The sequence below is a fragment of the Musa acuminata genome, chromosome BXJ3-1, assembly GCF_036884655.1.
Source record: "Musa acuminata AAA Group cultivar baxijiao chromosome BXJ3-1, Cavendish_Baxijiao_AAA, whole genome shotgun sequence".
Classification (NCBI taxonomy): domain Eukaryota; kingdom Viridiplantae; phylum Streptophyta; class Magnoliopsida; order Zingiberales; family Musaceae; genus Musa; species Musa acuminata.
In genome coordinates, this window is record NC_088349.1 from 6,684,547 (window position 1) to 6,707,796 (window position 23,250).

The window sequence follows — 23,250 nt, forward strand, 5'->3', positions numbered from 1 at the left end:
ATTATTATTTCGTGCAAAACTAATAAAAAATATACATAATCTATTTTTTTCCAAAATATTTTCTTATTTTTGCACAAATTTACATGTCTCTACAGCATGATAAAATAAAGAACAAATGAAATTAACAGTGCTGAAATATTTATGCCTAGAAAAGAAATAGAGAAAAAATTTAATCCATAAACTAGGAGATCCCATCTAGAGCCTTCCAGAAGCTTCTCGAAGAGTAGAACCTATTCTAGAAGCAGAGGACGACTACGGTACAGGAGACCATGAACCCGAAGGTACATATCAGGAAGCCGACGTGTACAGCCCAGCTCCTGTTGAACTTGCGCTGGTAGCTCTCCGGCGGCTTCTGGTAGTGGATCTCCAACTCCCCCGGAAGCAGCGCCGGCGCAGGGCCCGCGGCGGCGGAGCAGCGGGTCGTGAGGAGCTTGAGGCGGTCGGTGGCGAGGGCGAGGGTGAGCTTGTGGCAGCGGCGCTGGTACTTGCAGCCGTGGATGCAGCGAAGGGTCTGGGCGGCGGCGGCGGAGAAGGCGAGGTGGCCGAGGGCGAGGAGGGCGATGGGGACCCAGCAGTGGCGACACTGGAGGCGGTCCTGCGGCGCCCCCAGCTGGGCCGCGAACAACACCGCCAGGAAGAGGAAGAAGAGCTGGAAGAGGCGCCACATCTCCTTTTTCTGCGCGTCCACCGCCCGTTTCTTCTCCATGGTCTTCTCCAAGTGGAGCTCCACGGCGGTGTTCAGCGCCCGAATTGTGGCCGCCTCTCCAACCACCGCCCTCGCCTCCTCCGCTTCCGTTTCCCCTGCGCAGGCGCACGCCACCTCTGCCGCCATCCCCTCCCGCTCTCCTCGATGCCAGCGATGACATGCTAAATACTTCATGTAGTGCTTACCTCGTCCGTCGTATAACGATGGTTGATCATTGAACGTCGGATCAACATCCAATGGCAGGATGAAGAAACAAGTTGGAGATGCGAGAAACACATGTTCACAGTAGAAGACAGCGGCCACGTGAATGGCTGCAGAAGCTGTCTTAAGGTAGACAAGTTTCCTTCGTCTTCTTCCAGCGGTGAGAACTCTCGCAACTCTCCCGAGCGCAGTTAAAGTGAAGACCACAAGGCGCAAGAAACTGTAAAGGAATCAACACTTCGAGTGTTGACGAAGAACTCCCAGCCAAACGTAGCAATGTGGTCATCACCAGGAGCAGCAGCAGCAGCTTGTGTGAGAATCATAGAAGTCATGTAATGCTTCTTTATCTTCTGGTCCTTGAAATATACCTCAGCTACACGTACATTTACAGCGAGAAGTTTCAGATATCTGTGCGATCTCTCAATCATCACGTTGAAAGCAGGGATGCTGCCCAGGTGAGGCAACCGATACACGCTTCTAAGCACATACACATCCTAAGCATCTCAGGATCAATAGTGGAGACACCATTTTTGTGGGAGAAGAGCATCTTGTATACAGGGAATACAAGTTCAACACCATAGTTCTGTGTGAGAGGACTATGAGCAGGGAATACAAGCATGATGGAGTTTGATGTGTGTTGATCATGCTTTCTTCTCTTCGGCAGCATAGAGAGCTTTAATTTCCTCAACATCATCATAGCTGCCAAGAAATACTGGAGACCTCTGATGAATCTCGGTGGGAACCAAATCAAGGGCCTGCAAAGTAAATGATTCATGGATCATATCACGTTTGCCAATCATGATAAATCTGCAAGGTTTCCTCTGCAGCTTGTGTTGAAGCATAGAGAACAGGGATTGATGCAGAATACCCGTTGTTCTCCTGTGAAAGCTTGACCTCCTGCTTGTTCCATCAAGAATGACATTGGAAAGACCTCATACAGAACGCTGTTGTACAAAGCAGAAGAACCTCTGGTAACATATAGGGAACCGGAAAATCATAATTTAAAATAAAATAAAATCATTAAGTGTTTTTCTAAATCATGAACTGTCAATTCTGGATTCTAAAAATCAGGAATCGTAATCGAACCATCCAAGTCCATTTGCAGTTCGATTTGAAATTGGCAAACCGCTAGGCTGGTTCGGTTTCGATTCCGACCCGGTTTGATTCCGATTCACATCGAACCGTGAAATTGATTTTACTCGAATAATGAGGTTGTGTATACCGTAGTTTTCCATTAGGACTTTGCTTATCTGCAGGGTACAAAAAGATGCCTCCATACAGCAGTGTTCGATGGACATCAGCAACCATACTGTCAGATGAGCAATACACTAATCAAAGCCTAAGAACACAGGAAAACTGAGAGGTTTGCGCAGTACGTACCTTCCAATGTATCTCAGAGATTTTGGTGATGAACCATCCTTTGGGAACTTGCATTTCTCCACAAACCTAAGGACCAATGAGTGATGAAGAGAATTCAGCTCGGAAAACCTAACAAGGGAATTCAGCTGAGGTTGGATCATACACACTTTGCTGTAGGAGTATCCCAGTTCTTGGCATTTCCTTCATTCACTGAGTACAATTTGCCTCTCTTGGGTATCTGCAATGAAGGGCACAATGCTGCATAAGGACAGCCCATCCCACTGAGCTTTTAGAGGATCAACCTCAAGCACAACCTTAATGTCCGGATGGGTGAGTATGAACTCTCCAAGAGATGGATCGAGAGTGAAACCATTGACACCGTTCCCGGTGCTTAACACAAGCTGCATGCATCATGCAGAGATCGAGATGAGTATCTTCTGAGCAGGAGAAAGAAATGATAATAGAGAGGAACTTAAGTGAACTCACAGTGCAAGAACTGCCGTACATGCAGTAGCCAGCTGCTACCATATGCTTCCCTGGTTGCAACACATCATCAAGGCTCACATTATCCTTATCTTTAACCATGTAAATGCCAAAAATCTGTCCAAAAATAGGTCTAAATGTCCGAATCGGTACGAAGGCAAACAGAGAATAGAGTTTTGAGGGCGATAAAATTCATGGAAACAGAGGACTCATACCGTTCCAATGGAGACGCCACAGTCAATGTTAGAGGAACCGTCCAGGGGATCGAAGACGACGCAGTACCTGCACGTCCGATTGGGGGAAACGCTGCACATCATTAAGATTTGAGGATGAGATTTAGCATGTCGCAAAATTTACGAACTTTCCACGCAATGATGGATCCACGAAGGTGGCTTCCTCATCCTCTTCTGACACAAGAACACACTGTGGGAGAAGATGATTAGCCGAACATGCTTTAAGAACGGTGCTATACGTGCACAAAATCAGATGCCGTAAGGACTTACTGTGCGACCGCTGCTGATCAAAGCCTTGACGAAGACTTGGTTGGAGAGCACGTCTAGCTTCTTCTGTTCTTCACCCTGAATCAACGAAAGCAGAGTGAACGGACGTCTCTTCAGGTCAGGAAGTTTGATTTTTTGCTATGGGGAGAGGAATGCTTGCCTGGACGTTCGTCTCTCCTGCGAGTCCTATGAGTTTGGCGAGGCCAGCCTGTGAGAACAACAAGGTGGAATCGAAGTGGAGATAGCAATAGGAGACGCAATGGTGGAGGGGAAGAGGAAGAGGAGGACCTTGTTGACGGCGGAGCAGACGAACTTGCAGCCGAGGACGATGTGGGAGAGGAGGATGGTGAAGTCGCCCTTCGACTCGGGGTGCTTCGACTGTTCGTTCAGCACGTGCCTGGTGATCGTCATCAAGTCCGTCCGGTGCGCGTCGGCCGCGTGATCCATCGTCCTAAGCTCGTAGAGAGACACGAGGGACGAGGCTTGATGTGTTGGAACCTCAGCTACTGCTGCAGCTTACACTGTAACAGTATATATAGAGAGAGAGAGGAGGGGAAAGAGAGGCGGAGGAAGAGATGGTGGCATCTGCGGATGACAAAACGTTGCATGTCCACATGCGGCACGCAAGTGAATTTAGTGGAGAGAGTGAAATGCTTACAAGTGGGCCACTTACAGCAAGTAGATGTATAGATGGTCCATTTATACGCAACACTTGTTTTACTGGTGATGGAATCAGATACCAGCATTGAAACGATCTTAATTGGGTTGCAAGCATCAGATGCCACGACAACTCTTTCGATTGGTTGGAAATCAGAATCACTTTACGCCAACACTTGATGATCCACAACCCACATGGTGTGATGCATGTCGATCCTGTTGGAAGCTATCGAACCTTTTTATATGAATGATCGAGTCTGGAGTCAAATTTGCTACGAGTAACATACAACATGTTACATAGTCAAATTTGTTGATGTCTAATCCTGATCATCGTCTAATTTATAATTCTTAATATGGTATGTAAACAAACATTTAAAAAATAAACGAGTCAAAAAAAATTATAAAAATATTAGTAGTTTATGGGGAAAGATATCAATTATGTCTAAATCGAGTTAATTCGGATTTATATACATAAAAAAGTTTGATAGGGTTGGTCGAGAGGCATAGACGTAAGTTGGATAGTTGATTTGCATGAAGATTGAAGTTAAGTGTGGTGTTTAACAATGTCCCTTCAATACTATTGTTAATTTCAAGGTAAAAAATTTGAAATTCAAGTAAAAAATAATTAACTTTTATTATGATGGTTTAATATACATTTATGATAGGCTTAGCCAACGAGGGTATGAGCGAAATATTCTTGTTAAATTTTACAATGTATCAATACTTATGTTGCTACATTGATGATCAGGGTTCACTCTGTGTGACCATATGTTGAATCGTAATAATATTATCTTCATTATTAATCAATTAAAATAAAATATATATATGTCAAATTATACTATGATATACCCTTCCAAATAAAAATGAAAATTATTAAGTGAGATGAATATTAAAAGAGAGCTAAGAGGATATATATTATTAAGTATTGAAATGAAAGAGTTAGATGACCTACATCTTATTAAACTTGAGATTTTATGTTGAATTGATGTTTATGTGTACTAAGCTTGACCAATTTGAATTAAACTTATGATTATCTAATTTATAATTCTCAACCCTAAGATAATCTCTTTCAATATATTTTTATTTTTTTAGTATTATGTTGTCCTTGTATATGTTTATCTTATTTAAATGCCAATCTTAGACCACTTAATATTTAGTTTTAGTTTTATATAGTAATTTATGTTGTCAATGTTTTTCTTATATATATATATATATATATATATATATATATATATATATATATATATATATATATATATAATCAACATTTATATAATATCACACTTCTACGACAAGTCTGATCCAGCTATGTGAGAAATGTTGAGAAGAAACCGGAATATTCTTTTCCCTCTTTGTGTATCAAAATGGGTTCCTCATCAAAATACTAACTTAGTATTCAAATGAAAATATTAACCAGCACAACATAAATAGTAGAGCAAAAATCAATCACACAGTGAGACCAAATCTTTTAACGTGAAAAACCCAATGTGGGAAAAATCACGGGACCGTAGTCCACCTCAAACTTCTACTATCAATAATACTGATAACAGGTTTACAATATGTCTTCTCTAGAATAGCTAGAGGATCAGAATAACATCAAGAACATAGATCTTGGCTCAAGAATAACATATCTTCATCACATAGGTGGATCTCTAGAGAGTTAATCTGTAGATCAACACCGTTAGGATTATAGAGTTTGCTGCAAGGATTCTCCATATAAAATTTGGGCCAAAACTGACAATGTTTGACCACCGATCGTCAAGCAGAAAACTCAGAAAACCTTACTTTCTGGACCCAACAATTCTCCCCCTCCAACTCATATGGTGGGTTGTACCAAGCCCGCTTTTCACCTACATGCTTCAAGCTTCTCCTTAGGCAAATACTTTGTCAACATATCTGAACCATTCTCATTGGTATGCACCTTTTCCAACTATAATTCTTTCAACTCAAGCACATCACGAATCCAGTGATATCTCACATCAATATGCTTGGATCTAGAATGGTATGTTGAATTCTTGGAGAGGTGAATGGCGCTCTGATTGTCACAGTAAATAGTATACACTTCCTGTTTCAAGCCCAATTCCTGTAGAAACTTTTTCATCCATAAAGTTTCCTTACAGGCTTCAGTAACTATTATGTATTCTGCTTTTGTGGTTGATAGAGCAACACACTTCTGTAACTTAGACTGCCAAGAGACTGCTCCCCCTGCAAATGTCATCAAGAATCCCGAAGTGGACTTCCTGGAATCAGTATCACCTGCCATGTCTACATCTGTGTAACCTTCTAACACAGGTTCATCACTGCCAAAACATAAACACAACCTGGAAGTACCTCTTAGATATCTTAATATCCATTTCACTGCTGCCCAATGTTCCTTTCCAGGATTTGAGAGAAATCGACTAACAACTCCAACTGCATGAGCTATATCTAGCCTAGTACAAACCATAGCATACATCAAACTGCCTACTGTAGATGCAAGTGGAGAACAAACTGCTTTAGCTTTACTCATGTTGAATCTTTCAAGAACCTTTTCAATATAAGTCTCCTGAGATAATCAAATCTTCTTTTTCTTCCTATCACGAAGAATCTTCATGCCAAGTATTTGTTTCACCGATCCCAAGTCTTTCATGGCAAAAGACTTACTTAGCTCTCTTTTAAGCTTTCCAATTTTTCCAACATCATGGCCAACAATCAGCATATCATCAACATATAGCAGTAAAATAATAAAATCATCATCTGAAAATTTCTTCATAAACACACAATGATCAGATGTGGTTCTATCATACCCTTGGCTCATCATAAAGGAATCAAACTTCTTGTACCATTGTCTAGGTGCATGTTTGAGTCCATATAAGCTTTTATTAAGCTTACACACCATATTTTCTTTTCCCTTGACTTTGAAACCTTCTGGTTGCTCCATGTAAATTTCTTCTTCTAAGTCACCATGAAGAAATGCTGTTTTTACATTAAGTTGCTCAACTTCTAAATTCAAGCGGGCAGCCAAACCAAGAACAACTCGGATAGATGACATTTTTACAACCGGAGAAAATATTTCTTCAAAGTCAATACCTTTCTTCTGACCGAATCCTTTCACAACTAGTCATGCCTTGTATCTCTGTTGTGAGCTATTGCTTTCAGTCTTCAATTTGTAAACTCACTTATTCTTGAGAGCTTTCTTCTCTTTAGGCAACTTTACCAAGTCATAGGTGCAGTTCTCAAGCAAGGATCTCATCTCTTCTTGCATGGCTTTAACCCACTCACTCTTATTCTCATGTAGAATAGTTTCTTGGTAAGTTTCTGGCTCTCCCCCGTCAGTAAGCATAACATACTCATGTGAAGGATATCTGGTAGAGGGTTGTCGCTCTCTAGTGGATCTTCTCAATGGAATCTCAACTAGTGGTGGAGGTGCCTGTTCAGTTGGTTCAGCATCATCAACTATAGATGTATCATCACTAGTATTCTCACCACAATCTTCTTGTTCATCTCCCTCATGATCATCATGAACTACAGGTGAAGGAACTGGACCCAAACTCCAAGGAATATAAACAGAGGTTTCTGGCTTCTCAACATTATCACCATCATCAAACAATTGGTCTTCAAGAAACACAACATCTCTGCTTCTAACAATCTTCTTGTTCATTGGATCCCATAATCTGTACCCAAACTCTTCATGACCATATCCCAAGAAGATACATGCTTTTGTTTTACTATCAAGCTTGGACCTCTCATCTTTAGAAATATGAACAAATGTTTTACACCCAAAGACTCTCAAATGATTATAAGATATATCTTTTCCTCTCCATACTCTCTTTGGAACATCACCTTACAGAGGAACTGATGGAGAAAGATTTATTAGGTCAATTGTAGTTCTCATAGCCTCCCCCCAAAATGACTTCGGTAACTTGGCGTGAGAAAGCATACACCTAATCCTTTCTTCAATGGTTCTGTTCATCCTTTCTGCCACACCGTTCTGCTGAGGAGTTTTAGGAACTGTTTTCTCAAGCCTGATACCATGAAACCTGCAATAATTCTCAAAAGGACCCCTGTACTCGCCACCATTATCTGATCGAACACGCTTTAACTTCCTACAAGTTTCTCTTTCAACACTAACATGAAACTCCTTGAAAGCATTGAGTACCTGGTCTTTATATTTCAAAGCAAAAGCCCACACTTTTCTAGAATGGTCATCAATAAAAGTAACAAAATAAAGAGCACCTCCAAGAGTTCTAGTTTGCATAGTACAAACATCAGTATGAACTAAATCAATAACATCTGATCTTCTAGATGATGGATATGTCTGAAATGCAACTCTGTGTTTTTCCAGCTAAGCAATGATCACAAGATTTAAGAGATGTACCTTGCAACTCTGGTAAGAACTGCTTTCTAGCAAGAGTTTGAAGTCCCTTCTCGCTGATATGTCCAAGCCTCTTATGCTAAAGATCTATACTTTCACCTTTTCGAATTGCATTAATCTCTCCTTTGTGTAGCTTAGCTTCCATGACATAAAAAGAATTAATCTTCTTTACTTTTGCCATAATTAGAGAACCTTTAGTGAGTTTCCATTTACTTTCACCGATATAATGTGCAAAGCCCTCATCATCAAGTCTACCTGTAGATATCAAGTTAAGACGAATATCTGGAACATGCCTTACATCTTTGAGTATCAATTTGCTCCCAATACTGGTCTCCAAGCAAATATCTCCAATACCCATAATCTTAAGATGTACCATTGTTTCCCATTCTGACATTACCAAAATCACCAGCAATGTAAGATCTAAAGAAATCACCATGAGAAGTGACATGAAATGAAGCACCAGAGTCAATTACCCAGCTATTGTCTTGAGCTACAAGGCTAACACAACCTTCATCACAAACAATAGTGATATTACCTTCAGCAGCAACTGTATTGGTCTTTTTCTCATTTTTCTTCATTTCATTTTGTTCTCGCTTCCAAAACCTACACTCTTTCTTCATGTGACTTGGCCTATTACAATGAAAACATTTGATATCTCTTCTAGACTTGGATCTTCCTCTATAACCATATGGATTTCTGCTATGACTTCTTCCACGTCTTTCTTGTTTTTCAGTAACAAATGCACCAGAAGAAGATTCATCCTGTTCTTTCCTTCTGGCATCTTCATTTAGCAAACTGTCTTTAACCATATCTATGGTTATAGTCCCCTCTGGCGTGGAGTTACAAATAGTCACCACATACGTTTCCCAACTTTCTGGTAAATAGCTGAGAAATAATAATCCCTGCATCTCATCATCTATATTCATTTTCATAGCAACCAACTTATTTGCAAGACTCTGAAATAGGCTTATGTGCTCAACAATGTTACTACCATCTTTATACTTCAAATTTACAAGCCTTCTGAGGAGAGAAATTCTATTTCCCACTGTCTTTTTCGCAAAGAGGTTTTCTAATCTTTGCCAAACAACATCAGCTCTGGTTTCATCTGAAATATGCTCATGCAAGTTTATATCCATCCATCTTTTAATATAGGCAATAGCTTTTCTATGTTGAACTTCTCATTCTTCATCGTCCATAGTAGAAGGTTTATTTTTAACCTTGATAGGCTTATACAAATCTTTGCAATAGAGCAAATCTTCAATCAGATGCCTCCAAGTGGAATAATTTGATGAGTTCAATTTAAATATACCATCTGAATGCTCCATTTCAATCACACAAGAAAACTAGCACCAAATAACCTGACGCTCTGATATCACTTGTTGGGAAGAAACCTGTTAAAGCGGAATATTCTTTTCCCTCTTTGTGTATCAAAATGGGTTCCTCATCAAAATACTAACTTGGTATTCAAATGAAAATATTAACCAGCACAGCATAAATAGCAGAGCAAAAATCAATCACACAGTGAGATCAAATCTTTTAACGTGGAAAACCCAATGTGGAAAAAACCACGGGACCGTAGTCCACCTCAAACTTCCACTATCAATAATACTGATAACAGGTTTACAGTAGGTCTTCTTTAGAATAACTAGAGGATCAGAATAACATCAAGAACATAGATCTTGGCTCAAGAATAACATATCTTCATCACATAGGTGGATCTCTAGAGAGGGTAAACTGTAGATCAACACCATTAGGATTATAGAGTTTGCTGCAAGGATTCTCCACATAAAATTTGGGTCAAAACTGACAACGTTTGGCCACCGATCGTCAAGTAGAAAACTCAGAAAATTTTACTTTCTTTCTCTATTTCTCTCTCCTCTTTTCTAGCCGCCGCACGCTGCAATTTCTGATCTAATTTCCTCACATTCTCTCTCCTTTTTTTAATTTTAGCCAAATTATCCAAGCCTAAGGCTGGACCCAACAAGAAATTATGTTAGACTTTAAATATAATGATTTTTTTGTTGTAAATAACTTAACTTTAAGATTTATGATAATGTGATCAAAATATTTATCATCATATCAAATTATGTCCAAAACCTATAAATAGCTCACTTCATCTCATATGATATTTAATTAATATTTATATAATATTTTTTCTCTATTCAACTTGCACCATACATTTAGCTTTGGGTTCCACTGTCAAATCTAATCTAGTTTTTAGGATTAATGGACATCCAATTCAATATCTTTGTCACAAAATATGAATAACCTAAATTATAACCAGTGAGATGCGCCCATGGCCGACTTATATTCCACATGCCAATTAATTGCACATTGTGGAAGGTGTCTTCTTCCCAATCACCAAATTTGCCATCATTTGCTTCATTATAGTGTGTCGTTAATGTGGTTTTTACTGAGACATTCGATTGATTAGTGTGTTAGGGTATGAATGATCGCGGTCCACATGTGAGTGTGATATACATTATTTAGTGTAATAATTCTTTTATTATTTTAAATATTTGCTTAATGTCGTACAGATCCAAACTGTATCAAACTCGTGAATGTCCAAATCTGATTTAAATTGGTTGACTCAAGAATCATAATAGACAATACGATAATTTGATTGGATCTAAGTCTTCCAACGTGTGCTCTACTCCCACCGCGTTCCAAATTGGACTTAGAATTATTATTAGAATAATAAAACATTGATGATGTCTCTGTATTTAGTTTTTACTAAGGATATTACTATTTACAACCCTTATTTTACTATTTATAATCTCATTTTAATAATTTTTAATCTATCTAAATTGATTATCTGTTTGTAAATGTACCAAAATATCATCCTCTTATTCCTTGTCCTTTTCTTTTCAATCTTCCTCCTCATCATCATCTTCTTTTTCTCGTAGGCAATAGAGTTGGTGATAGTGATGTCAGTAGAAGATCCACGATAGATAAGCAGTTTAGGGCCAACGATCAACGATAGCGATTCCCTTCTTTTTTATAGCTAGTAGAGCAGACGACGACGTTAGCAAAAGATTAGTGACAAGTGAGCATGCTATGGCTGGTGATCCATGATGATGGATTCCTCCTCTTCTGCAGCTAGCAGAGTCAACGATAGCGTCAATGGAAGATTGACGATAAGCAGGCAAGCTAGGGTCGTTGATCGACGATAACGAATTCTTCCTCTTCCGCAGCCAACAAAACTTACGATGATAACGTCAATGGAAGATCAACGGCATGTCGTAAGCTGAGGCTAGTAATCGATAGCAGCGAGTAGTGGATAGTCATAGCAACAACGGTGGGGGTTAATACGCGGAGTGGGAGGAGGAGGAAGCTCTTTGGTTTCTTTATGATAAATTATATTAACTTTTTATTTATGATAAATTTAAAATAAATTTATGTAAAAATAAATATATTTTTAATAGATGTCGTGAGTATAATTTGAATATAACTTGAGTGTGGGTTGAATATAAGAGATTCGATCATATCCGAAAGGATTTGATTCGATTCTATACTAAGACACCGATTGAGTCGAATCAGCCCACGGGTTGATTGGGTTTAAAATAATTTAATTTCAAGATATTATTAAGATTTTTTAAAAAAAATATTTCTCGATAAAAATAAAATATAGAGGTCGCATTCCAAAAAAACCCATTAAAGACCTTTTTTTTCGATAAATTGCCCGATCCGATTTTTGTGGGTCAAATGCTTCAAGACATCGTCACTGTTACGATAAGTGGAGAGGACTGCAACCGATGTTTGACTTCGAGTCCTTTTCTAATGGCCACATCTATTTGACTTGTCTCCCATCAGACAAACTCGTCCACATGATCACTTCTCAGCCACCAAAGCAAGGCGACGCGCTGATATATGACTGGGAGCCCGAGGGTAGGACCCGTGGGTCCCACAGATGCTCGCCAATTGGAATCTGCAATAACTCTCCTGATCGCGACGAAGACGGTCGATTGCGGTCAATTCATGCAGCGGTGGCACCCGATACTGAGCCAGCTACTGTTGGGGCCCGCCGAGAGAAGTATATATATATATATATATATATATATATATATATATATATATATATATATCCATCCATGGGCGATTTTTCCTCAAAATATTTTTTTATTTTTTTACAAAAGACATCTCCTATTTTGATTTTTTTTTTCAAATGGTGGTATCTAATTCGCATAATACCCAAAATATCCTTTACTAACCTCAATAATACTTTTTTTAATCAATTTTTCATAAGTTTGTGATCGTTATAGTATTTTTATTTTACTCATTTATAGTTTTTTAATAATATTATAATATTTTATTAAATATTTAATACTATAAAATTATTTAAAAAATATTATAAGAGATAACATGTTATGTTTTTTTTTGTTGTGATTGCTTGTAAACCATTATAATAGAGGTGTTCAAATTGAATCGTAAAATCAAACTATGGTTTTGATTAGGGGTAGTCTTTTTTTTGTTTGGTTAACAATCGAATTGAACTGATTTTAATTTAAAAAATATCAATTTGACTGAATTTATTATCCTAAGTCATTAACCAATTCAAACTGATTATTTTAACTAGTCTAAAGACTCAATTTTACAAAGGATATGGGCACAATTTCATAAATCTTATCGTATCGACCCAATTGTACTAAGATTATGATTCAGTCCAATTGAATTGAACCGATTTATTTAATATATATTTAAATTACTTAAAATTATAATTTGATTAATCAGTTAATTGAACCGTATTAACTAGTTTTGAATCGATTTGGTTAGGTAGGTTTAAATTGATTCTTATTTGAACTATCTTATTGATTGAATAAAAAAAAATCAAAGTTCGATTTGGACACCCATATATTATAATATTATATTATTTATTTTTCTAATTGGTTTAGTTGAAGTTATGAGTTTGTTTAGGTCATTTATAATGTTTTCAAGTAGGTTTTATAATATTTTTATTATAATGACCAAAACACTATAATAGCATAACTTTTTATCCCTATGTGAGTGATGTTGTTCTTAAACTATTATATATTATAGATATCTGTCCTAGTATAATATATTAAATAGTTTATAATCTGTTTTGATTTATTTGACTCACTTATAATATTTTCCAATAACATTCTATTGTTTTGATTAAAATATTAAAAACATTATATAAGTGATATATTTGGTTATCATAGACCATTACAAAATCAAATTTTTAGGTTTTGAGTTGGTTGGATTGAATTTAAGTTCATTTATTAATGATTTCAAGTAAGCTTTATAATTTTTTCTTTACGATGGCTATAAATGATGAAAAAAAAAACCAATGGGATTAGTGAGAGGTATTTTAGATATTATCGAAACAGGAGAACTATTTGAAAAAAAGGAAAACATGGGACACTTTTTGGGGAAAAAAATAAAAAATGGAGTTTTTTTTTAATGGAAATCTCTCTATATCCATATAAATATCTAAATCTTATATATACATATATATATATATATATATATATATATATATATAATCCAATTTGGAGGGATATATATACATATAATACCAGTATTATTGTTAAAGAATTTTCAACGTGACAGAAATTAAATAACATAAAATATCAATATGTTCCCAAAGTTTTGCAGTATATTATATTATATTATATATATATATATATATATATATATATATATATATATATATATATATATATATATATATATATATATATATATATATATATATATATATATATATATATATATATATATATATATATATATATATATATATATATATATATATATATATATATATATATATATATATATATATATATATATATGTTATAGACCTCATTTTATAATGGTAAATATGGAAGAAATGTGCCAAACGAAACGAACAACCAAAAAAAGAGGAGCGTCGACGTTTTTAAGGGAGGAGACCAAACGATTAATATATGCAAACTTCTCCTTATGCTCATTTGCGTCGATCACAACTAACTTGGGTCAAACGGCAAGCCGAAATCTGAGGACATGGGAAGCGCTTCCATTCTCTCATCGGTGGCACGAAGGTGTTTGTTTGTGATGGGATCTTTTCATTGGAATTAGCAGCATAATACATCTGCTTCTTGTTATTGTTCCTCAGGCTTGAAGGCAAAGTGGCGTTGATCACCGGCGGGGCCAGCGGCATCGGCGAGTGCACGGCCAAGCTGTTCGCACGGCACGGCGCCCGAGTCATCGTCGCGGACATCCAGGACGACAAGGGCCGCGCCCTCTGTGCCGCCCTCGGCCCCGCCTCCTACGTCCACTGCGACGTCACAGACGAGGCCGACGTGGAGCGCGCGGTCGACACCGCCGTCGCCCTCTACGGGAAGCTGGACGTCATGTTCAACAACGCGGGCGTCATGGACCCGCCCGTCAACGGCTTCCTCGCCAGCGACAGGGCGGCATTCGAGCGGGTGATGGCCACCAACGCGCTGGGGGCGTTCCTGGGGACGAAGCACGCGGCGCGGGTCATGGTGCCGGCGCGCGCCGGCAGCATCGTGTCGACGGCGAGCCTGGTGTCAGCGGTGGGCGGGGTGGCGTCGGCGGCGTACACGTGCTCGAAGCACGCGGTGGTGGGGCTGATGCGGAGCGCCGCGGCGGAGCTGGGGCGGTTCGGGGTGCGGGCCAATTGCGTGTCGCCGTACGGGGTGGCGACGCCGCTGGCGATGGCGGGGATGCAGTTGACCACGGAGGAGATGGAGGCGGCGATGGAGGCGATGGGCAACCTCAAGGGGGTGAGGCTGAAGGCGGCGGACGTGGCGGAGGCGGTGCTCTACCTGGCCAGCGACGAGTCCAGGTACGTGAGCGGCCTCAACCTGACGGTGGACGGAGGCCTCAGCGTCACCAAATCCCTGCAGTAGCACTCATCCACCGCATAACGATGGGACCTTTTCTATCGCAGTAACCATACTATTGCCTATCACACAATGATTTCAGCATATCATGAAAAGTATTTTTGATTAGATCTATTGCAGTAATAACCCACATCGCATCTGTGTTTCTTATCAGACAGTGATTTGAGCATATCATAATGCATCAAAAATAAAATATTTTGATTAGGTGATAATAATTCCAAGGATGTCGTATGAGTATCGACTAAACGTATCAGACATTTTACCTACGGGTTGCAAAGCACAAGAACACCCCATGTTCCATGTTCCATCTGGGGCCGCCGCAGCAGCACGCTGCTTCAAGCGGAGTCTTGGCTATGCTCATCCACTCCTCCTCTTCTTCGCCGGCCTATTGCTCGCTTTCCTCCTCTCCATCGGTGAACAGTAGACGCAACGGCGGTGCCTTCTTTGCTTAACGGCTGCTGCTACGTCTTCCTCATTTGCTGTCGCAGCCTCTAAAATCCCAAGGACACTGCGACATCTTCCCGCTTCCCGCCCTGCAGCAGTCGTCGCTTCCTGAAGAAATGATTGCCTCATGGAGTTGAGGAAATCTCATTTGCTATGCAGTTGAGGAAATCTCTCTATTATCATGCCCCCGCAAGATCGAGCTTCTGTCAAGTATACCGATCTTGGACCAATGCAACAAAAATAGTTTGCGGGCTAGAGGCTTCGTGAGTGAGTCTGCTAGTTGATTAGTCGTATGGACATGAGAGACACGAAGTTGATGTCTGACAACTTGATCTCGCACGAAGTGAAAGTCGATGGCAATGTGTTTCACGCGTGAGTGGAACACTGGATTGACACATAAGTAGGTAGCTTCAACATTGTCACAATATATTATAGGAGTATGGGTAGAGCTGACTTTGAGTTCCTTGAGGAGATTTATGACCCAATTGAGTTCAGCAGCGGCGGTAGTAATAGCACGATATTCAGCTTCAGTTGTAGACTGGGCCACTGTCTTTTACTTTTTAGAACCCCAACTGATTGGATTAGACCCAACAAAGACGACATACCCTGACGCGGAGGTTCTATCATCAAAGTTTCCCGCCCAATCAGCATCAGCAATGGTATGGAGATGAAATTGAGTGGTTTTGCAGAGAAAGAGATCATGATTAAGGGTTCCTTTAAGATACCGTAAAATTTGTTTAACCGCAGACCAATGCATAGCAGAAGGCTGGTGCATGTATTGAGATAATTTATTGACTGCAAATGAGATATCTGGACGGGTGAGAGCCAAGTACAGTAAGGAGCCAAGTACTTATCGGTATTGAGTTGAGTCCGTGGTAGGGCTGCCATCACATAATTTGAGTGATTCACTAGTAGAGAGAGGAGTATCAACTTCTTTCGCATCCTGCATATTTGTCTTTGATAATAAGTCTTGAATATACTTTCTCTGTGAGAGGAGGAGACCTGAGGATGTAAATGTTGCTTCCATTCCTAGAAAGTAGCTCAAGGGTCCTAAATCTTTTAGGGAGAATCGAGCAGCCAATTGCTTTAAAAATATCTGAATCTCCAAGGGATCATTACTTGTAACAATAATATCATCTACATATACTAGAAGATAGATATATTGTATTTCCATGTTGTTGTCGTAGGAATAAAGAGGTATCAGACTTGGAGTTGATGAAGCCAATTGATATCACAAACGATCCAAGTTCAGTATACCAAGCTCTTGGAGCTTGACGGAGTCCATAAATAACTTTTTGTAATTTGCAGACATGTCTCGGATACTGGTGATGAACAAAGCCAAGGGGTTGTTGCATAAAGACATCTTCAGTTAGAGTCCCCTGTAAAAAGGCATTGTTAACGTCCAATTGTCGTAAGTGCCAGCCTCTAGAGATAGCCAAACTTAGAATAAGCCGAATTATTATGGGTTTAACTACAGGACAAAAAGTCTCTGTGAAGTTAACTCCAGGTCGTTGATGAAACCATTTGGCTACTAATTGTGCTTTATATCGAGCAACAGACCCGTCGAGGTTCCGCTTAATTCGGAAGACCCATTTACACCCGATGATGTTTTGTGTAGGATGAAAAGGTACAAGAGTCTATGTGGAGTTATGGAGAAGAGCATCATATTCTTCACACATGGCTTTACGCCAGTGAGGAGATTTTTGGGTTTGAGTAATTGTTGTGGGTTCACTGGTCTCGGAAGAGGATTTGGTGATAGCATGTAGGTCGAGAACCTGACATAGTTTAAAGATACCTCTTTTTGAGCATGTTGTCATTGGATGTCTAGGAACTGGAAGTTGTGTTATTGGTATGAGTGGTGGAGAGGCATCGACAGGGGTCGGGATAGGTTAAGATACATCAGTGGTACTAAGTAAAGAAGGTTGTTGTGATTCTAAGGATATTACGTCAGTAGTATGGGAGGCTTGTGAAGAAGGAAGATGAGAAGGAATGGAGGGAGTGGGAAGCTGTTGAACCGGGAGAACAAAGGAGTGTGGATCTTTAAGAAAAGGACTGGATGGTGTGGGAAGAGTTTCGTTTGAGGGGATCGATGGTATACTCCAGTTATGTATATTTGTTAGAGTGGCCGGCATGATAGGAGACTCGTGGTTTTGAAATGGAAAGGCAGACTCCACAAAAACAACATGACGTGAAATAAAGACTTTTTGAGTTTTTGGTTCGTAGCATCGAAAGACATTATGTTCAAGAGAATATTCTATGAAGATGCAAGGTTTAGATCTTGGCGCTATCTTATGTGGGGCATAGGGACATAGCCACAGATAATATAAACAACCAAATATTTTGAGTTTTTGAAGGTTTGGGGATTTAGAAAATAGTTTTTCAAATGGAGACTATTATTGGAGAACTGGAGTGGGCAGACAATTAATAAGATAGACAGCAGTTTGAAAGGCTACGTACCAAAAGGTTGCTGGCATGGAGGCTTGATGTAGAAGCATGAGACTAGTTTCTACAATATGTCGATGTTTGCGTTCAGTAGAGCCAACTAGTCGAGGAGTGTGTGAGGGTGACTTAAGGTGTTGGATACCACAGGTTGAAAGGTAGGATGTGAGAGCTTAATATTCACCCCCACCATCAGAGTAGACTGTTTTAATTGTAGACTGAAAGAAGTTTTCGACCAGCTTTTTAAAGTTGGTAAAAACTATTGAAACTTCTGACTTATGACGGAGAGGATAAATCCATGTGTACTTAGTAAAATAGTCTACAAAAATGACATAAAATCTAAACTTGTCAAAGGAAGTGACGGGAGCAGGACCCCAAATATCAGTATAAATAATTTCAAATAGTGTAGAACATAATATGGAGGAAGAACCAAAAGGGAGTCTATGACTTTTATTATTGAGACAAGCATCACAATAAAAGCTATTATTTGTAGGAGTAGAAAGAGAACAACGAGAAAGTAATTTATTTTAGATAGAGAGGGAGGGTTGACCGAGACGACGTTGCCACACATCGATTGGAGTTGCCACTGAGGAGTAAACAGTGGGCTGTTTGAGTTGTGGAACAGACGACCATTCATAAACATTGTCCTTACTCTGACCTTGGACAAAGGATGCCCCCGTGTTCAAATCCTTGACAAGAAAAGAGTTAGGAAAGAATTCAATAGAGGTATTATTTTGTTTGCAAAATTAAGAAACAAAAATAAGATTGTGTTTAATGTGAGGTGCACACAAAACATCATCGAGTGCAGAAGTTGTGATAGGTGAATTAAGCATTGTGGAACTAGTATGAGTAATAAGAAGTCCTTTACCATCACCGATGATGATGTCGTCATGTCCATTGTAGTTGTTGTGGATCGACAAGTTCTGTAGATCAGAGGTAATGTGGTGAGATGCGCCAGAGTCCACGATCCAATTATGATCAGTAGTGTTTGGAGTAGTCGTGAGATTTGCCTGAAGCCAATGTGATTGTGCAGGAAGTCGGGGTCGAGATCGACTGACCTTTGCAGAGTGACCAACTTTATCACATAATTGGTAGACAACTCTTCGTTGATTTGTGTGTTGAGGGCGCCATGACTGCATAGCAGATGAGATTTCCTCTGATAACAGAGAGATTTCCTCAACTGCATAGCAAATGAGATTTCCTCAACTACATGACACAATCTCTCTGCTCGGTTAAAGAAATCTTATCTTTCATCATGTATAAATAGACTTCATATGATACTAATTGCAAATGCTTTTCTTCATTATCTCATTTCTTCATGGTATCAGAGCAGAAATTGTGAGGAGCCATCGCTGCTATTGCAGCACCCCTATCACACCACTGCCAAATTTCTCCTCGTTTGTGGCAGTCCCCCCTTTCCAGATCTTAGGCTGATCTGCACCCCCCCCCCCCCCAGCACTTCTCCGACGGCCACCGACACCCAGACAGCCTTGCCCTACGTCTGCTCCATCGCGGCCCGCGCAGGATTCGCTGTCGACATCGCTGCTTCTGATCTGAAGCCCATTGCCGAGGAGACGACGCTTTCGATTTCTGCCGCAGAATCGATCGAAGGTCCTGTCAGCTCTGATACCATGAAGAAAAATGAGATAGTAAAGAAAAGCACTTGCAATTAGTATCATATGAAGTCTATTTATACATGGTGAAAGATAATATTTCTTTAACTGAGCAAAGAGATTGCCTCATGCAGTTGAGGAAATCTCTCTGTTATCTCTTCCCTCTACAGAAGCAGCAGTAGCCGCTTCCCTCTACCGCAGCCGCTGCATCTTGCTTCCTCTATCGCAGCAGGTTTCATTACCGCTTCCCTCTACATTGAGGCCGACAGAGCTCTTCCACTATATGCCTAATCGCTGCATATTTCTTTAGAATCGATGCAGCATCGTTGCAGCTTCCTCATCCGCAGCAGCTTCCGCCGCAACCTCAGTCATAGCCGTAGCCGCAGCCACAACATCGCTGCAGCTTCCTCCTGTGCTTCCTCATCTGCAGCAGTCTTCAGTAGCTGCAACAGCTTTTGCAGTTGTAGCAACCACAACAACTGTAGTTGTAGCAATCTGTAGTAGCTATAGCAGCAGCAGTGATCTGCAGCAGCTTCAGCTGCCACAGAGATCTGTAGCAGCTGTAGTAGCAGCTACTCTTCTCACTCATTTCCTCCATCTTCCGTGAAGTTCTATTGTAAAAAAAAAAAGAAAAAAAGAAAGAAAGAAAGAAAGACACGCTAATCCCTTTCAAGTTATCAAAGGGTGGCAAATATGCGTCCTAGCGAGCTTAATTTTCTAATCTCTTATTTGGATACGACTTGCTAGGCTACATTGACGGATCTTTCAGTTTTCTGCCAACCATGCTCAACATCCCCGGAGAACCTAATCCAGTACCTAATCCAGCTCACAAATTGTGGCTACATCAAGATCATCTCATCCTTCAAGCTATTCAAGCCTCAATTGCTGGATCTGTCGGTCCATTGATTTCTGCATGTGTGACTATTGCCGATATGTGGTCTAAATTGCAAACAACCTTGGTGAATCATTCGCATACTCGCAAGCTCAGTCTTCTATCCAAGCTGATGATGACTAAACAAGAGGGAAGTACTTATCACTGATTATCTATAAAATATCAAAGTTATCATTGATGACTTGGCTTTGATATGTCATTCCCTATGTGACAAGGAGATCATCATCCATATCCTAAATGGTCTTGGAGATGACTACAAGGAATTGACGACTGCAATTCGGGCATGTGACTCGCTAGTCTCCTTTGAAGAACTCTATGACAAGTTGATTGACTATGAGATGTATTTGAAGCGTGCGGACAAACTGCCCGGACCATCTATCACAGCTCAAGTCAGTCATAAGTCTAAGAGGAAGAACACTCGATACCCTCCAAACATCACCAAAGGTATTCTTGATACTATGGGTCCCATGCAACACCCCCCTTATCCTCCTAATCATAACTTCTCGCAAAGTAGCAACTCTAATACTCATCCGCCTTGGCATCCTGCCCCTTCAAGCTAACAACGACGGGTCGTCTGCCGGCTGTGTGATAAAATCAGACACTCCGCTAAAGTTTGTCGGTCTCGATCCCGCCTTCCTGCTCCGTCACACTGGCCTCAGACAAATATCCTCACTACTCCGACGACTAGCCAGCCCAACTAGATTGTGGACTCTAGCGCCTCCCATCACATCACCTCTGATCTTCAGAATTTATCTCTCCACAATCCCTATGGTGGCGATGAAGATATCATCATCGGTGACGGTAAAGGCCTTCCTATAACTTATATTGGTTCCACAACGCTTACTTCTGATACTATCACATTTACACTCGATGATGTTTTATGTGCCCCTAATATTAAACACAACCTCATTTCTGTTTCTCAATTTTGCAAAAATAACAATACTTCAATTGAATTCTTTCCTGATTCCTTTCTTGTTAAGGACTTGAGCATAGGGGCATCCTTGTTCCAGAGCCTGAATAGAGGCAACATTTACGAATGACCGTCAGTTCCACAAACAACCCAGCCCGCTATTCATTCTTCCGTTGCGGCTCCAATCGATATGTGGCATTATCGTCTTGGTCATCCCTCATCTCTTATTCTGCAGAAATTACTTTCTTGTTTCTCTCTTCCTATTTTTAAATCGCATAGTTCTATAACGCATTGTGATGCATGTCTTAATAATAAAATTCATCGATAACCCTTTGGCTTATCTTTCATTTCTACCTCTAAACCATTTAAAATTATTTATACAGATGTTTGGGGCCTTGCCCCAATCCTGTCTTTTGATAAATTCAGATTTTATATCATTTTTGTAGATCACTTCACTAGGTACACATGATTATATCCTCTTCACCATAAATTTGACGTTTCGATCATCTTTCCCACTTTTCGAAAGTTGGTCAAAAACCACTTTCAGTCTACCATCAAAACGGTTTACTTTGATGGTGGCGGTGAATATCAAGCCCTGGCATCTTATCTCTCAGTTTGTGGTATCCAACATCTCAAGTCTCCCCCGCATACTCCTCAACTTGTTATCTCCGCCGAATGCAAACATTGACATATAATAGAAACTGGGTTTACACTTCTCCATCAGGCCTCCATGCCTTTAAACTTTTGGACAACAACCTTTCAAACTGCCGTCTACCTTATTAATAGAATGCTTACGCCAGTCCTACAATACCAATCCCCCTTTAACACACTATGTTATCCATGGTTGCATCCCTATGCCTCTCATAAGTTAACATCACGATCTAATCCTTGCATTTTTATAGGTTACTCTCTTGAACATAGTGCTTTCCGCTATTATAATCTCTACACTCACAAAATTTTTATCTCACGTCACGTTATTTTTGTTGAGTCTGTCTTTCCTTTTCAAAACCATACCTCTCCTACCATGCAAAACACTTCATTAACCATTCTTCATTGGAGTATATCTCTGATCCAACCGGATGAGCCTCCCATGACATCGTCTAGTTCCTCCTCTCGTGATCCGCACTATTCCACTTCTCCGGTTTAGCAATTGCCCATTCCCTCCATTCCTACTCCACTTCTTTCTTCTCCGACTATTGGGGTACTTGGTTCAGGATCACAATCGTTATCTTTATCTCCTTGGCTAAGTGACCCTAACGTACCTCCACCTGACCCGACTTTTGTCAATGACTCTCAACCACTTCTTCCAACAACACAACCTCACGGTCCCATAGTCTCCAACCATTTTATGAACACATGCTCTAAGAGTGGTATTTTCAAATTGTGTCAGGTCCTTGATCTTCATGCTATCATGGATTCCTCATCCACCACCGTTGAACCCACTACCTTCACTCAAGCCCAAAAATCTCTACATTGGCGTATCACCATGTGTGAGGAATATAATGCCCTCCTCCATAACTCAATATGGGATCTAGTACCCTTTCATCATACACAAAACATTATCGGGTGTAAGTGGGTTTTTCGAGTTAAGCGGAACCCCGATGGCTCTATTGCCCGTTATAAGGCATGCCTCGTCGCCAAAGGGTTTCATCAAAGATTTATAGTTGATTTCACTGAAATATTTAGTCATGTTGTTAATCCCACTACATTCAAACTTATCCTGAGTCTGACCACCACTAAGGGTTGGCATTTACGCCAATTGGATGTTAATAATACCTTTTTATATGGGACTCTAACTGAAGATATTTTTATGCAACAAC

The 23,250-nt window shown here is 40.0% G+C and overlaps 3 protein-coding genes across 3 annotated transcripts; 1 reads left to right on the forward strand and 2 right to left on the reverse strand.

Moving 5' to 3' along the window:
• Positions 1-150: 150 nt before the first annotated feature.
• Positions 151-1,083, reverse strand: LOC135628496 (uncharacterized). Its single transcript, XM_065135177.1, has one exon. The coding sequence runs from the start codon at positions 878-880 to the stop codon at positions 236-238; it is 645 nt and encodes a 214-aa protein (XP_064991249.1). The 5' UTR covers positions 881-1,083; the 3' UTR covers positions 151-235.
• A 152-nt stretch (positions 1,084-1,235) lies between these two features.
• LOC135628495 (fructose-1,6-bisphosphatase, cytosolic-like) lies at positions 1,236-3,764 on the reverse strand. Its single transcript, XM_065135176.1, has 12 exons — positions 3,538-3,764; positions 3,410-3,457; positions 3,253-3,327; positions 3,111-3,172; positions 2,965-3,031; positions 2,753-2,866; positions 2,581-2,667; positions 2,434-2,504; positions 2,288-2,353; positions 2,130-2,216; positions 1,776-1,851; positions 1,236-1,662 (listed from the first exon to the last, which is right to left on the reverse strand). Exons 1-12 carry the CDS (start codon positions 3,694-3,696, stop codon positions 1,549-1,551), a joined length of 1,026 nt encoding a protein of 341 aa, XP_064991248.1. The 5' UTR covers positions 3,697-3,764; the 3' UTR covers positions 1,236-1,548.
• Positions 3,765-14,153: 10,389 nt separating this feature from the next.
• Positions 14,154-15,342, forward strand: LOC135628685 (momilactone A synthase-like). The gene is made up of 2 exons (XM_065135496.1): positions 14,154-14,304; positions 14,379-15,342. Exons 1-2 carry the CDS (start codon positions 14,267-14,269, stop codon positions 15,136-15,138), a joined length of 798 nt encoding a protein of 265 aa, XP_064991568.1. The 5' UTR covers positions 14,154-14,266; the 3' UTR covers positions 15,139-15,342.
• The last annotated feature ends 7,908 nt before the right edge of the window (positions 15,343-23,250 follow it).

Bases quoted from the DNA above. Each gene is read 5' to 3' on its own strand.
- LOC135628685 (XM_065135496.1), top strand. From the start codon at position 14,267: ATGGGAAGCGCTTCCATTCTCTCATCGGTGGCACGAAG. The intron at 14,305-14,378 runs GTGTTTGTTTGT...ATTGTTCCTCAG, and splicing joins CTCTCATCGGTGGCACGAAG to GCTTGAAGGCAAAGTGGCGT.
- LOC135628495 (XM_065135176.1), bottom strand. From the start codon at position 3,696: ATGGATCACGCGGCCGACGCGCACCGGACGGACTTGATGACGATCACC. The intron at 3,173-3,252 runs GTAAGTCCTTAC...CTTCTCCCACAG, and splicing joins TGATCAGCAGCGGTCGCACA to TGTGTTCTTGTGTCAGAAGA. The intron at 2,505-2,580 runs GTTGTGCTTGAG...CCTTCATTGCAG, and splicing joins TCACCCATCCGGACATTAAG to ATACCCAAGAGAGGCAAATT.
- LOC135628496 (XM_065135177.1), bottom strand. From the start codon at position 880: ATGAAGTATTTAGCATGTCATCGCTGGCATCGAGGAGAGCGGGAGGGG.